This window comes from Gymnoscopelus microlampas, assembly GCF_963454915.1.
Source record: "Gymnoscopelus microlampas genome assembly, chromosome: 16".
Taxonomy (NCBI): domain Eukaryota; kingdom Metazoa; phylum Chordata; class Actinopteri; order Myctophiformes; family Myctophidae; genus Gymnoscopelus; species Gymnoscopelus microlampas.
The window spans coordinates 49,235,211-49,247,644 of record NC_139953.1 but is presented as its reverse complement, the minus strand read 5'-3'; the positions used below and the strand labels follow the sequence as shown (position 1 = coordinate 49,247,644).

Here is a 12,434-nt window from a genome sequence, read left to right as displayed (position 1 = left end):
CCTTAACCCTTTAAGCCCTGAAGAAGCATCTGTGTCACTTTTTGATTTGAGCTAAAAAGCATTTTTTTTACTCTTTGGCTATTCAAAAAATAGCAGATCTACAAACTCGTAGAGAGTGCCACGCTATGAGCTTGTAGATCTGCTATTTTTGAAAAATCATTATTTTTTTTCAAATCTTGAGATTTGAGTTTCAAAAGCGAACATTTGTAACTCAAATCTTTGCTTCTGGGGGATTTAACAGTTTTTTTGGAAAAACTTATGTCGCCATAATATCAGTGGTTCTTTTTTCCATGTCAAGGACCCCCAAAATGATATGTATTTGGCCTCGGACCCCCATCTAAAAATATATGCTCCAGGGACCCCCGGAAGCAAAGCTTCGAGTTAATTTCTTTTGCTTTAAAACAATATATATATATATTAAAAGATTTGCACACATTTTCACGATTTTTCAAAAATAGCAGATCTACAAGCTCATAGCGCGGCACTCGGTGCCGCGCTATGAGCTTGTAGATCTGCTATTTTTGAATAGCCCAAAGAGTAAAAAAATGCTTTTTAGCTCAAATCTAAAAGTGACACAGATGCTTCTTCAGGGCTTAAAGGGTTAAAAATGACATATTGGTATTGAACCGAAATCAAAATAATATATCGGTTTTAGCAAATGTGAAGCTAAAAACGGCCTTTTGTGACGATGAAAGGCTGCATATTATTCAACCGTCTTTTGCAACAACACTCGTGTGTCGATCCTCGTCCTGGAGCGGAATATTCCGTGGATCTTCAAAAAGACTCAAAATGAGGTAAAACGTTGGCACTGGCTGCAGACTGTTCTGAAAAAAAACTCTGGCAGTGAAGGAGTTAATAAAGAAATGAATAGGTACGTGATGGCGGCATGCGGACCGCTACGTATTCATTTGGGGGTCGGTGGTTTGAGAACCATCGACAGTGAGTCCCTGGTTCAATTCCATTCAACGGGAGTCTTATGTTTGTCCGTATAACCTGTGTGTATGTGCACGCATGCATGCATATGTACACGTGCATGCACGCACGTGCGCGCGCACGCACACACACACATACAAACATAAGTAAGACTCCCGTAAGAAACCCGATTTGGTGCTTTTTTTGTAGACAAAGTATTTGACTGAACTCGTGCAGTTTTTACATATCTGTCTAATAAAATATTCAATCAATCAAAACATGTAAAATAAGTAGAGATGTACCTATGTATTTATATATACTCATATTTATACTTATGTATGTGTGTATTTTCTCTTTCCCGGTACCGATTCCGAGACCCATAACCTGCATATATATGGGCAGGGGTGCACATAACTTTTTAGGTCTAGTACTCAGAAGAGCACCTGGAGATGTGACTTGGTGCGCACCAAATAAATGGTCCCGTCCCGTTTTGTCACTGGGGGGGGGGGGGCATATTTGGCACCTCTACGATGTGTTCATCAGTGCCTCTAACAGCCGCTGCTGGCTGCAGCGAGGCAATGCGATGCGAAGCGAGACTCACACAATCACGTGCAGCATGCGTCCCCTCCCCCTGCGCCTAATGGCTGTACATGGGGCCGACGCATACTTTAGAGTGATTGTGTGAGTGTGGCTTCAGGAAGTAAATTCCTAGCCTCGATCTCCAGGCTTTTATTTTTTAGTTTTGCTAAAAAATAAAAGCTTGTAAATTCCTGTCCCAGCTGTTGGTACGCAAAAGCGCCTCGCGTCGTCTGATGTGGTGCGCATTATTTATTTTGGGTGCGCATGCGCACCTGCGCACCAGTTATGTGCACCCCTGCATATGGGTCGATACTGAATACCGATCCGACACCACTGTGTAAAAAAATATAATATCTAGGACAGTGATTCTCAAAGCGGGGTTCTAAATGGACCCTTACAAGTCTGTGACTCTGAGAGTGTCCATTTGGTTCCATTGTTACACTCTCAGAGTTATGGCGCTCCTTGAAATGAAAAGGTTTGAGGAACAACTGATACATTTAAAAAAAAAAAATCCATTAATAATAGTTCATGTGCAGCTCCAAGTTAGTAAAATGATAACGTAGAGTGTACAGTTGGGCTTTAACCAACTAGTCAACTAGTCAACTAGTCGACTAGTCAACTAGTCGACTAGTATAACCACTAGTTGATCTTGTTGGTACTAGTCGAATAGTTGGGGGAAAAAAATGTTTTTTTTTTTTTAATGCCATAGTAATGGCCCATCTTACTATTATTATTATCCTCCTGACTTTTTTATCAAAACGTCAAAAGTATGCCCAATAAAAGCCTATTATTGGGCAATGGGGATCCTTGGAGAGACTGCTGTGGTGCTGTGCTGCTGTGGTGCTGTGCTGCTGTGGTGCTGTGCTGCTGTGGTGCTGTGCTGCTGTGCCAGAAGCGCTTCCCTTAAAACGCCATAAAAATAAGGGCAGGAGGATAATAATAATAGTAATATAGTAGGATTTTTTTTTTTTTTTAATGTACATTTCGACTAGTCGACTAGTCGACTACCACTGGGTCAAATTAGTCGACCTGTAAAAATCTCTAGTCGTGAAAGCCCTAGTGTACAGTAAGAGTATGAAACAGGTGTGCAACATCAATTCATAATATGACTGTAAATGAATTCTCATCCTGTGATAAATGATGTGGTATCAGATTGTCATACAGTAGACTGGCATTATAGTCGCCCATACCGATACCAGCATCTTAACCCATTAAGACCTGGAACGCATCTGTGTCACTTTTCGATTTGAGCTAAAAAAGCATTATTTTACACTTAGGCTATTCAAAAATAGCAGATCTACAAGCTCATAGCGCGGCACCGAGTGCCGCGCCATGAGCTTGTAGATCTGCTATTTTTTTTAAATCGTGAAAATATGTGCAAATCTTTGAATATATATATATATTGTTTTAAAGCAAACATTTTAACTCAAATCTTTGCTTCTGGGGGGTCCCTGGAACAAAATATTTTTAGATGGGGGTTGGCGGCCAAATACATACAGTATCATTTTGGGGGTCTTGGACATTAAAAGGTGTGAGCACCACTGATATAGAAACATACTTTTTTCAGAAAACTGTTGGGATTTAGAAGACATTCAATGCCTTCTAATGATACTAATGATACTGCTTAACCCATTAAGACCTTTTTTTTCTGGCTCTTCCTGAACACACCTGTGGATTATACCAGGGACAAATGACTTGGACGTAGCTCCCCCTCGGACACACCTGTGGACTACACCAGGTACAATGACTTTTTTTTTTGCTGCTCTCCCTCATGGAGCTACTTGCGGATTATACCAGGGTCAGTCCACCTTCAGGGACACGCACTGAGCTTTTGCACCTTAATCCCCATGTATAACGCACTGACTTTTTGTCTTTTTTATTGTTCTCTTTTTTTCTCTAAGCACCTTAACGTCCATAAGTATATCATGCACAGTATGCATACATTGCTGCTATGCTCAGGCACCTTAGTTTGTCTCTTATCTCAGGTACTTTTGTAAATATGTAGATAACTTGTTTGGCCTTTCTGCTGTTCTCTTGTTTGATCTCCTTCCCACCTACCCCCCACCCCTCTTCTTCTTCTCCCTCCCCCCTCTTCTTTCTATAGAAATTAACGTTGCAATGGGAATGATGTAAAAAAACGAATTTCACTCACTTTTTTACCTTGTAAAACTGTGATGTGACAATAAACCTGATTCTGATTCTGACCTTTGTAGAATCGGCTTCAGGTCTTAATGGGTCAAGCAGTATCGGCACCTTTTCCGATATTGTTATCTGTATGGGAACAACTCAAAAAATAAGACAAATAGAATAAAAAGGTCTAGTGACAATAACATAGCTGGGCTCTCACTCTCTTTCACAAAATGCCATTCCTTTCACAAGCAATGTTGCACTGATGAACTCATTCAGTGCAAAAGACGTGTTTTTTTCCCCCAAAGGCCCAGAGTTCCAAAGACGTGTTTTGGTGTTGTCAGTGTTTTTCCACCAGATGGCGCCGTTCGCCAAACCCGCGATCACCATCTGAGTTTCTCAGAGGCAGAGAAGCAGCAAAACCACGTGATTAAAACATGAAACGCCACGTCGACTTTCGTGAAAAAAAAGAAAAAGAAAACGCCTTTTTCTCTGCCCCCCCCCCCCCCCTACGTCTTTTAAAGTGGCGGGTCTATCGTTGTGAACAAGGATATTCTATGCTATAGACAATGTTTTTTTCTGGCACTGAATGCGTTAGGAGCTGGTTATGTCCATATGAGACTAGATATTGTCAGGGATTTGGGATGGTGTTATATCGTGAGAATGATAATGTTTTCTTTTCCTGGTTCCAATCAATTGAGCCCTATTTAAAACGTTCAAAACAATTTAAAAAACACAGCAAATCTACAAGCTGACGTCAAGATGCGACACAAATCTGCAAATCTCCATATCTGCTTGTCTGTCTGTGTCCCTTTTATGCCCATATATGGAGATATGTGTCGGTCTGTCTGTCTGTCTGTCCCTTGTATGCCCATACGTGAATATTGTTGATGCCATCAATATGATGTCACAGCTAAGACTAGTGTGGTAAAATGAAGGGGAAAAAAACGCTCTTGTATTTCAATATAATCCGTCTACGAGGAAGTGAGTGGCTTTTGCTATTGAATGACAGGAGAGATGATCAGAGGAGCGGAGTTTTTGCCTTCATTATTAGCACATGGACTGAAGTATGGACAGAGTTTGTCAGTGAAGGTGCAGCCAGTGAAAGAGTAGAGATGAACTCTGGCCTCCACATCATAAAAGGAGACCAGACCCTCCTCATAATCCACAAACACTCCCACTTTCTGGACCTTCTCTCTTGCAGGGAGGAGGACAGAATAATGGCCAGCATTGGCCTTGTACTCATTTCCATTCCTCAACCATATAGTCCAGTAACCATTGTTGGGGGTCAGTGTGATCGTTCCCTTCCTGTTGATGGACTCTCTGGCCACTCCTAGACTCCAGGCAGTCTTCCCTTTAACCTGAACCTCATAGTAAAACCTTCCTGAGGAGAAGCTTTGTTTTCCCAAGACACTGACCGATGTAGAGAATCTCTCTGCGTTGTCTGGGAGTTTCTTCCATGCGTTTCCATCATTTGCTTGTTTTCCATCCTCAGATAGGATGAGATGGGAATGTGCTGTATCGGGGTCCAGCGTTACTTCCACTGCATGTTGCTGGATCCTCATCAGCTCAACATCACACAGCTGTCTTCTCCAGCTGAGACACAGCTGTCCTCACTGTCCCCACATATGTAGACCGGTGGACATTGACATGTGTCCAGTCCTTGGTGGGTGGAAGGCTGTTGATGGACGGGAGGAGGTTGTCTTCAGTGTTTGAGAGCTGCTTCAGCTCAGAGCATCTCTCCTCTAACTGAGTGATTTCCTGTTGCAGATCTTTGATGAAGCCTTCAGCCTGTTTCTCTGTTGTTTTCTGCTTCTCTTCAATCACATCAATGAGCTCAGCCTGGCTCCTCTCAATACAGCTGATCAGAGCATTGAACACCTGTTCACTGTCTGCTATCTCTGTGTCTGCATCTCTCCTGCTGATCTCTACTGAGTGTTTGACCTCCTGAATCTTCAGTTTTCTCTCCTGGATCATCTGCTGAACTTCAGCCTCTGTCTTTGCTTCATATTCTGCTTTCAGTTTGTGACTCCTGAACTGGTCCGTCATCTCAGAGAGAACTTTATTAACAGAGAATGTTGGCATCTTATCGAAGGTTTCTTGACACAGTGGACACTGACACACCTCATTGGTGTCCCAGTAATGTGTGATACAGGCTTTGCAGTAGTTGTGTCCACATGCAGTGGTGACAGGGTCAGTGTACGCATCCAGACAGATAGAACACAGGAAGAGCTCTTCAGACAGGAGAATGCTGGCGGACACCATGTCCACACCGAGACTAAAGTGAAAGGGTGTAACACTGGAAACGACTTAAGCTGATTAAATGGAAAACCCACTGCAGGGGCTGATGTTGCGATCCAGGGATGTTTAAGACTACTTTAAGTTGAATCTTTAAGTTCTAAGTGGTTTGTCTTCCAATCTGGAAGCTTCATTTCTCTTCGCCTCTCTCAAGCCGACACCCTCTGACTATGCAGTCAGCTGTAAGTGTCCTCACACCCTGTGCAGTCGGCTTTTAAGCGTCTTGAATCTCACGTCATGTGAAGTCAGTCTCGCCCAAATATGGAATGCCACACGGCTGGCAATGTTGCGTAGTGTGGACCATGTGGACATGGTCCACACTACGCAACATCGAAAGCACCATTAAAAACATGTAGCAAAAGAAACAAAAACAAAAAAGACCTTCCCTTTGGTTTTAAAGGAAGCCAGTGAACTTAAGTGTTTAAAGACGGGGTGCCATGATCCCCCCCCCCCCCCCCCCCCCAAACATAATCATCAGGTATTATGGTTATACTAGGAGGACGTTTTTTTTCCAAAGTGTACAGAAAGTGTTAGAATTATGTTTTTATGTGTAAATAGCAGATCTACAAGCTTGTAGCGCGGCACTCGGTGCCGTGCTACAAGCTTGTAGATCTGCTATTTTTGAATAGCCCAAAGTGTAAAATAATGCTTTTTTAGCTCAAATAAAAAAATGACACACAGATGCGTCCTCAGGTCTTAAAGGGTTAACTCATTCACTGCCAGAGTAAATAAATCATCCACTGCCAGCGATTATTTGTTTTCCTTACCTTTTCAACCAGTCACAGAATATTTATCTCCAGTACGATCGATCCCTGATCGTTGCTAAACACTCTCTGTGCTTTTTCCGCATTTTGTTTTTATCATTTTCATCGCGAGCCTCGTTCGCTAGTTATACACCGTTGAATATAGCAGTGGTTCTCAAACTTTTTCATGCCAGGGACCCCCAAATTGACACTTATTAGCCCACGGACCCCCATTTGAAAATATAAGCCAGGGACCCCCGTAAGAGACGATTTTTACGGCTCTAGCAGTGATTCTCAACCATTTTAATTTCAAGGACCCCCCAGTTTGACATGCATTAGGGCTACGGACCCCCATGTAATGGCATTTATATCGCTGGGACCCCAATTCATATTGTAAAATCAATGTTAATTTAACTCTGAGAGTGTACAAATGGAACCAAATGGACCCTAACGGGTCCATTTGGTTCCATTTGTACACTCTCAGAGTTACAGACCCATAAGGGTCCATTTGGTTCCTATCCATCATTTAGCTGGGGGACCCCCTGGAACCCCCTCAAGTACCCCTGGGGGTCCACGGACCCCACTTTGAGAACCAATAGAATATAGCATGTCTCGTCGTCAATGCAGTGGAAATCCAGTGAGGCGAGTGGAGGAACGTGAGCTACTAGAAGTTCGGGCCGCTACGCGGCCCGAACGTCTAGCGTGACGCGTCGTTCACTTTGCAGTGCCACCTTACAGGCACCTCACAGTGTGAGAGAGAGTTTTGTGCTCTCCTAAATCCACGGCAGGCTTTGAAAGTACCCACTTCAGAAAGAGGTGACGTGCATCACCTCTCCAATGACCAAAACCCACTTTGTGATTACTCAGACCTGGTATGGCAGACCTGTGGGGAGTGTGCAGTGGTGTACAATGTGAAAAGATAGTTGAAATCGCAGGAGATGAAGTTAGCAGTTTATTTGTGTAAAGGGTCGTCGGCGTGGGTTGTGTTGAGGATGGAAGCCGTCGAACTGGTGCATCCTACCTATTTATAGGTAGGATGTGATGTCATGCTGTCGTGAGATTACGTCACACTGGCGTGTCTCATCGTGATATCACGACCGTGATGTCATATGACATCACACTGGCTACATACAACGTTACAGACAACCGACATGGCGCAGGATTCAAATTGTATATATAGACTAGAAGATCGGGCCGCTACGCGGCCCGAACGTCTAGCGTGACGCGTCGTTCACTTTGCAGTGCCACCTTACAGGCACCTCACAGTGTGAGAGAGAGTTTTGTGCTCTCCTAAATCCACGGCAGGCTTTGAAAGTACCCACTTCAGAAAGAGGTGACGTGCATCACCTCTCCAATGACCAAAACCCACTATGGAAGCCGTCGAACTGGTGCGATCTGACGGCATCCTAGAATTTATAGGTAGGATGTGATGTCATGTGATGTCATGCTGTCGTGAGATTACGTCACACTGGCGTTGTCATCGTGATGTCAGATTACGTCACACCGTCACACTGGCGTCGCATACGGACAACCGACATGGCGCAGGATTCAAATTGTATATATAGATAAGGGAATCAAACAGGTGAATGAAATCAAGATTAATTTATATTCATAAATCACCCAGTATGTTTGTGTTTACAGGAAGTCTAAATCTAATTTTAGGGGCGTTTTGATATGAAAATACCCCAAAACGATTTTTGCCATCTATTGATAGATATGACCTCATTATGACAGTATGTAGTAAACTATTTTTTTGGTTTCATTTCTATACGTCTTTAACCCATTGATACCTGGAACGCATCTGTGTCACTTTAGATGTCTTTGGCTATTCAAAAATAGCAGATATACAAGCTCATAGCGCGGCACCGAGTGCCGCGCTATGAGCTTGTATATCTGCTATTTTTGAAAAATCTCGAAAAAATATTTTCCAGATTTTCTTCAAAAAACTGAGATTCAGAATTTTTTGAAGAATCGCCTCAGGTCTTAAAGGGTTAAAGGTTAGTTGTTTCTCAGTATGGGACGTGTCCAGCCATGTCTGTGTGTCAAAGGATACATCAGTTTAACCCATTACCTTGAAAGCAGCTAAAGGATTTAGTTGGATATTAAAATACATATATATATGATATATATTTAAATTGAACATGTTTAACTCAAATTTTTGCGTCGGCGGCCAAACAAATATGATTTTGGGGTCCTTTTTATGAGCACCACTGATATAGCAACATACATTTTTTTTTTTAGTGGTGCCAACCACTCCTATCTGGCTTTGTCCGTGTGTCCGTATGTATGTATGTCTGTCCAATAAACAAACATTGATGACAACATCAATCAATGGCCCCTGTCCAAGTCCTAACCTACCCCATGTCCTAACCTAACCTACCCCCCCCCCCCTCTCTTTCTTTTTGTACATATTTTTCACCCTTCATACTTCATACCAGTAACCTGTAAACTGATTGTATGACATTCTGTATAGTAGTGTGTATATCTGTCTGTCTCTTATATGTCAACATGATTTGTGTGCATGGGGATCTCATCTTAAACAAGCTACGTGCTTAACTGAGCTATCCAGTTTAGTAGACCTTGTATTGCGAATTTGTACTTCCATGTACTGTTATGTACTGCCATGTACTGTTCTCATGTCTTACTAAATAAAGTACATCAATCAATCAATCAATCAATACGGGGCTCATCAAAGGCACCACTCACTTCACACAGGGTGTGATTTTTTTTTAAAGATGCAGTGCCATGATTTCTTTTCCGCCTAAAAAATGATGATCAGGTATTATGATTATACTAGGAGAAATAATTGTCCCCAAAAAGTGTACAGAAATGGCTAAAATTACGTTTTTGTGTGGCCACACCCACCAGGTCATTATGTATGCGTGGTTGTCAGGTGGGTGGTATTCTATCTGAGTTAGCCACACCCCACAATGTTAAGTGAGTTGTGGTAGGCCGTCCCCTGTTATTGTGATGTCATCAAAACAGGGTATTTCCAACGGGCATTTTGACTCAGAGGCTTTCAGCTTTCAGGAAGAAACCAAAAGTACACAGGGAAGGCAAATTTGCACATTATAGCAACACCTGGACGTCTATTAGAGTAATGTTAACTTTGTAGACACGTGAAAACCAGAAAAGGCTCAAAACTATGGCACTGCATCTTTAAACTGTTATGATTTAGAAGACATTTGTGGAATCGGCCTCAGGTCTTAATGGGTTGTTTGTCTGTATGGGACCGGCCCAGCTACGTCTTTGTGTGGACGGATACGCCTGGGCGACGTTCCTCCACTTGGCGATGAGCGGGTATCTCTCCGCGTTCACCTGGACGTTCTCCAGAGCAGACAGAACCTCGTTGTCCAGCCTGGTGGGGAAATCCCCTCCTTCCATGAACACTTTGGCTTCTGGTACGAGGGCTGTGCGCTCGCTGGAGCCCTCTATAGGTTGGCAAGAAGAAACAGAGCCGCCCTCCCAGTCCTCTCCCTCGAAATCCTCGTCGGCGGTCAGATACTCCTCTGAAGAGGTGCTGGACACGTCGTCGTCGCCATCCTCTGTCTGCATCTGTTGTTCCTCGCCGCTCCTCATCGCCCATGCTACCCGGAGCCCAGATGCCAGATCCAGACCTTCTTCTCTTGCATTCCCGGGATCACATACCCCCCGTGATCCTGGGAGCGAGAGAGAAGAAGGTCTGGATTTGGAAGATCGACGGTCTTCCAAGTCGAGATCTTCTTCTCTTTCGCTGCTAGCAGGATCAGAGGTGGCCGGGTTGTCCTCGGCACCGTCTGCCTTCCCTTGGTTGTCGAGTGAGATCGAAAGATTCTCAAACTGTTGTAGCAGATCACATACTGGAGGCACAGAGCCGTCTGTTGTGGAAGATGATAAATGTCCTTTGCCGGTTGTTGAAGCAGGTATCAGATCGATGTCCCCGGTGTTCTGGTGAGCCACACTCTTGCCCTTCCCCTCCAGGTAACCCTCCAGCCTGTCCAGTCCTTCCTCGGTCGATAAGTCAACAAAACAGTCCAGGAAGAGCCAGTATTCTGCCCAGCGGTGGCCCATCCCGTGTGCCATCTCCCGCCCCACGCTCTCCATTCCCCTGTCAGGGTCCGTCTTGAGGACGGCGTGGAAATCCTTCGCTGGCTTCTCTGCCCGGTTCCGTGGTGGATTCCTCCATAGTTTATAAAACTCCTCTGCCTTTGAAGGAGAAAGAGGTCCCACGTACGCTCTCAACGCCAGGCTGGGATCGATCGGACCGCCTCCCGATCCTAAATCCAGAGGGTGAAAATCCTGCTTCAGTCGGCTCCTTGGCGAACGCGTCAATGTAATCACAGGCCGGACACTGTTGTCTGTGGCTCTCAGTAGGTGCAGATAGCACCTATCTTCGAGGAATTCTTTAATTTGGTCCCTTATCTCCAATGTGTGGTTTCTCCTCTCACAGATCACATCACAGGGCCTTTGGCCGTACTTGTTCCTTGGCTGTGTGTGTGTGGCGGGATGTGAACACAGCAAGTCCACCACTTCTGGGCATCCAAACTTGCAGGCAAGGTGAAGAGGCGTGTCATTGTTCGTAGCGTCCGGCGTGTTGAGATACAGGTCCACGACGTAGCCAATGCGCTGCTGGAGAACGGTTTCCCGATCGCCGGGATACATGCGTCTCATGAACTCTGGTTTGTCCAGTGTGTCCAGGAGCGCGCGGACAATCCCCGGCTGGTCGTCTTTGGCTGCTACATGGAGGACGTTGTAGTGACAGCCTAGATGTACGACGGTGGGGTTGTCTCCGGATCCTATCAGGTAGCGGGGGTTCTCCCACACCAGCTTCACGAAGGCCTTCTGGTCACCCTGCTCCGCGGCTCTTCTCAGCTTGCTCGTGAGGTCCTGGGTTCGGGGGCCGGGTAACTCGTTGGCCTTCTCCACACTTACGTGTGATGTTCCTGGCTCCGGTGCAGGCCTGTTCATCCCCTTGGAAAACGTCTCCGCTTCCTGGCGTGTGGGGAAAGCTTTGAGCCGAGCCCCTTTCACCGCCGCCATGACTTTAAGGGCCGTCCTCTGATCCTCAAAGACATGAACCTTTTCCTCTTGAGGGCAAACACCATAAAAGACCAACGTTGACTCTGTTGGCTTCTCTCCATCTGTACACATAGCTTCTGTTCTCTCTTCTCCCTCAGCCTCCTCCCCTGACTGGTTTAAATTCAGTCTTGGATCACAAACCTCCTCTAAAAGCCCTGTTGAATGTTCATTATCAAGGCTGTTTTCCCTCTCAGATCCATCAAATGCAAAGTTCTCTCTCTGCATCAGGGCTCGGGCCAGTATCTTCTCATAGGTGCCTCGCGTGGTTGAAGTTATCGGGCCGCATTTGAGTCCTGCTGCGAGCATCGAATCCCGCAACCGCTCTTCTGTCATGGTCTGTAGTTTGCCAACGATGGCGTCCATGTCGCTATAGTTGACCAGGCCCGACGTCCATGGCACGTAGGACAATATGAAGCACTTAAAGCGTAGAATACTGTACATGGGGAAATATGGAGCACTTTAAGCGTAGCATAAGCTGCTTCATCGGTGACCCCTGAAGGATCCAGTCTCGACTAGCGGTCCACTGGTTACAATACACCAATTCAAAGCCTGTGACGACATCGTGATGCTCACACAAACCACATTCATCGGTGTATGAATGTGTGTGTGTGTGTGTCTATGTAAAGCGCTTTGGATAAAAGCGCTATATAAATGCACCATTTACCATTTACACATCTGTCCAGCATGGGCTCATGTCCATGTGGAGGACATGACGGT

At 44.9% G+C, this 12,434-nt stretch overlaps 1 protein-coding gene across 1 annotated transcript; it reads right to left on the bottom strand.

Annotated features, from left to right (window-relative positions):
- Window positions 1-6,108: 6,108 nt before the first annotated feature.
- LOC311063069 (ankyrin repeat and LEM domain-containing protein 2-like) lies at window positions 6,109-12,158 on the bottom strand (the record flags this gene model as incomplete). Its single annotated transcript, XM_084082277.1, has 2 exons — window positions 6,109-6,236; window positions 9,905-12,158. The coding sequence occupies 2 exons, from the start codon at window positions 12,156-12,158 to the stop codon at window positions 6,109-6,111; spliced, it is 2,382 nt and encodes a 793-aa protein (XP_083938403.1).
- Between the last annotated feature and the right edge of the window lie 276 nt (window positions 12,159-12,434).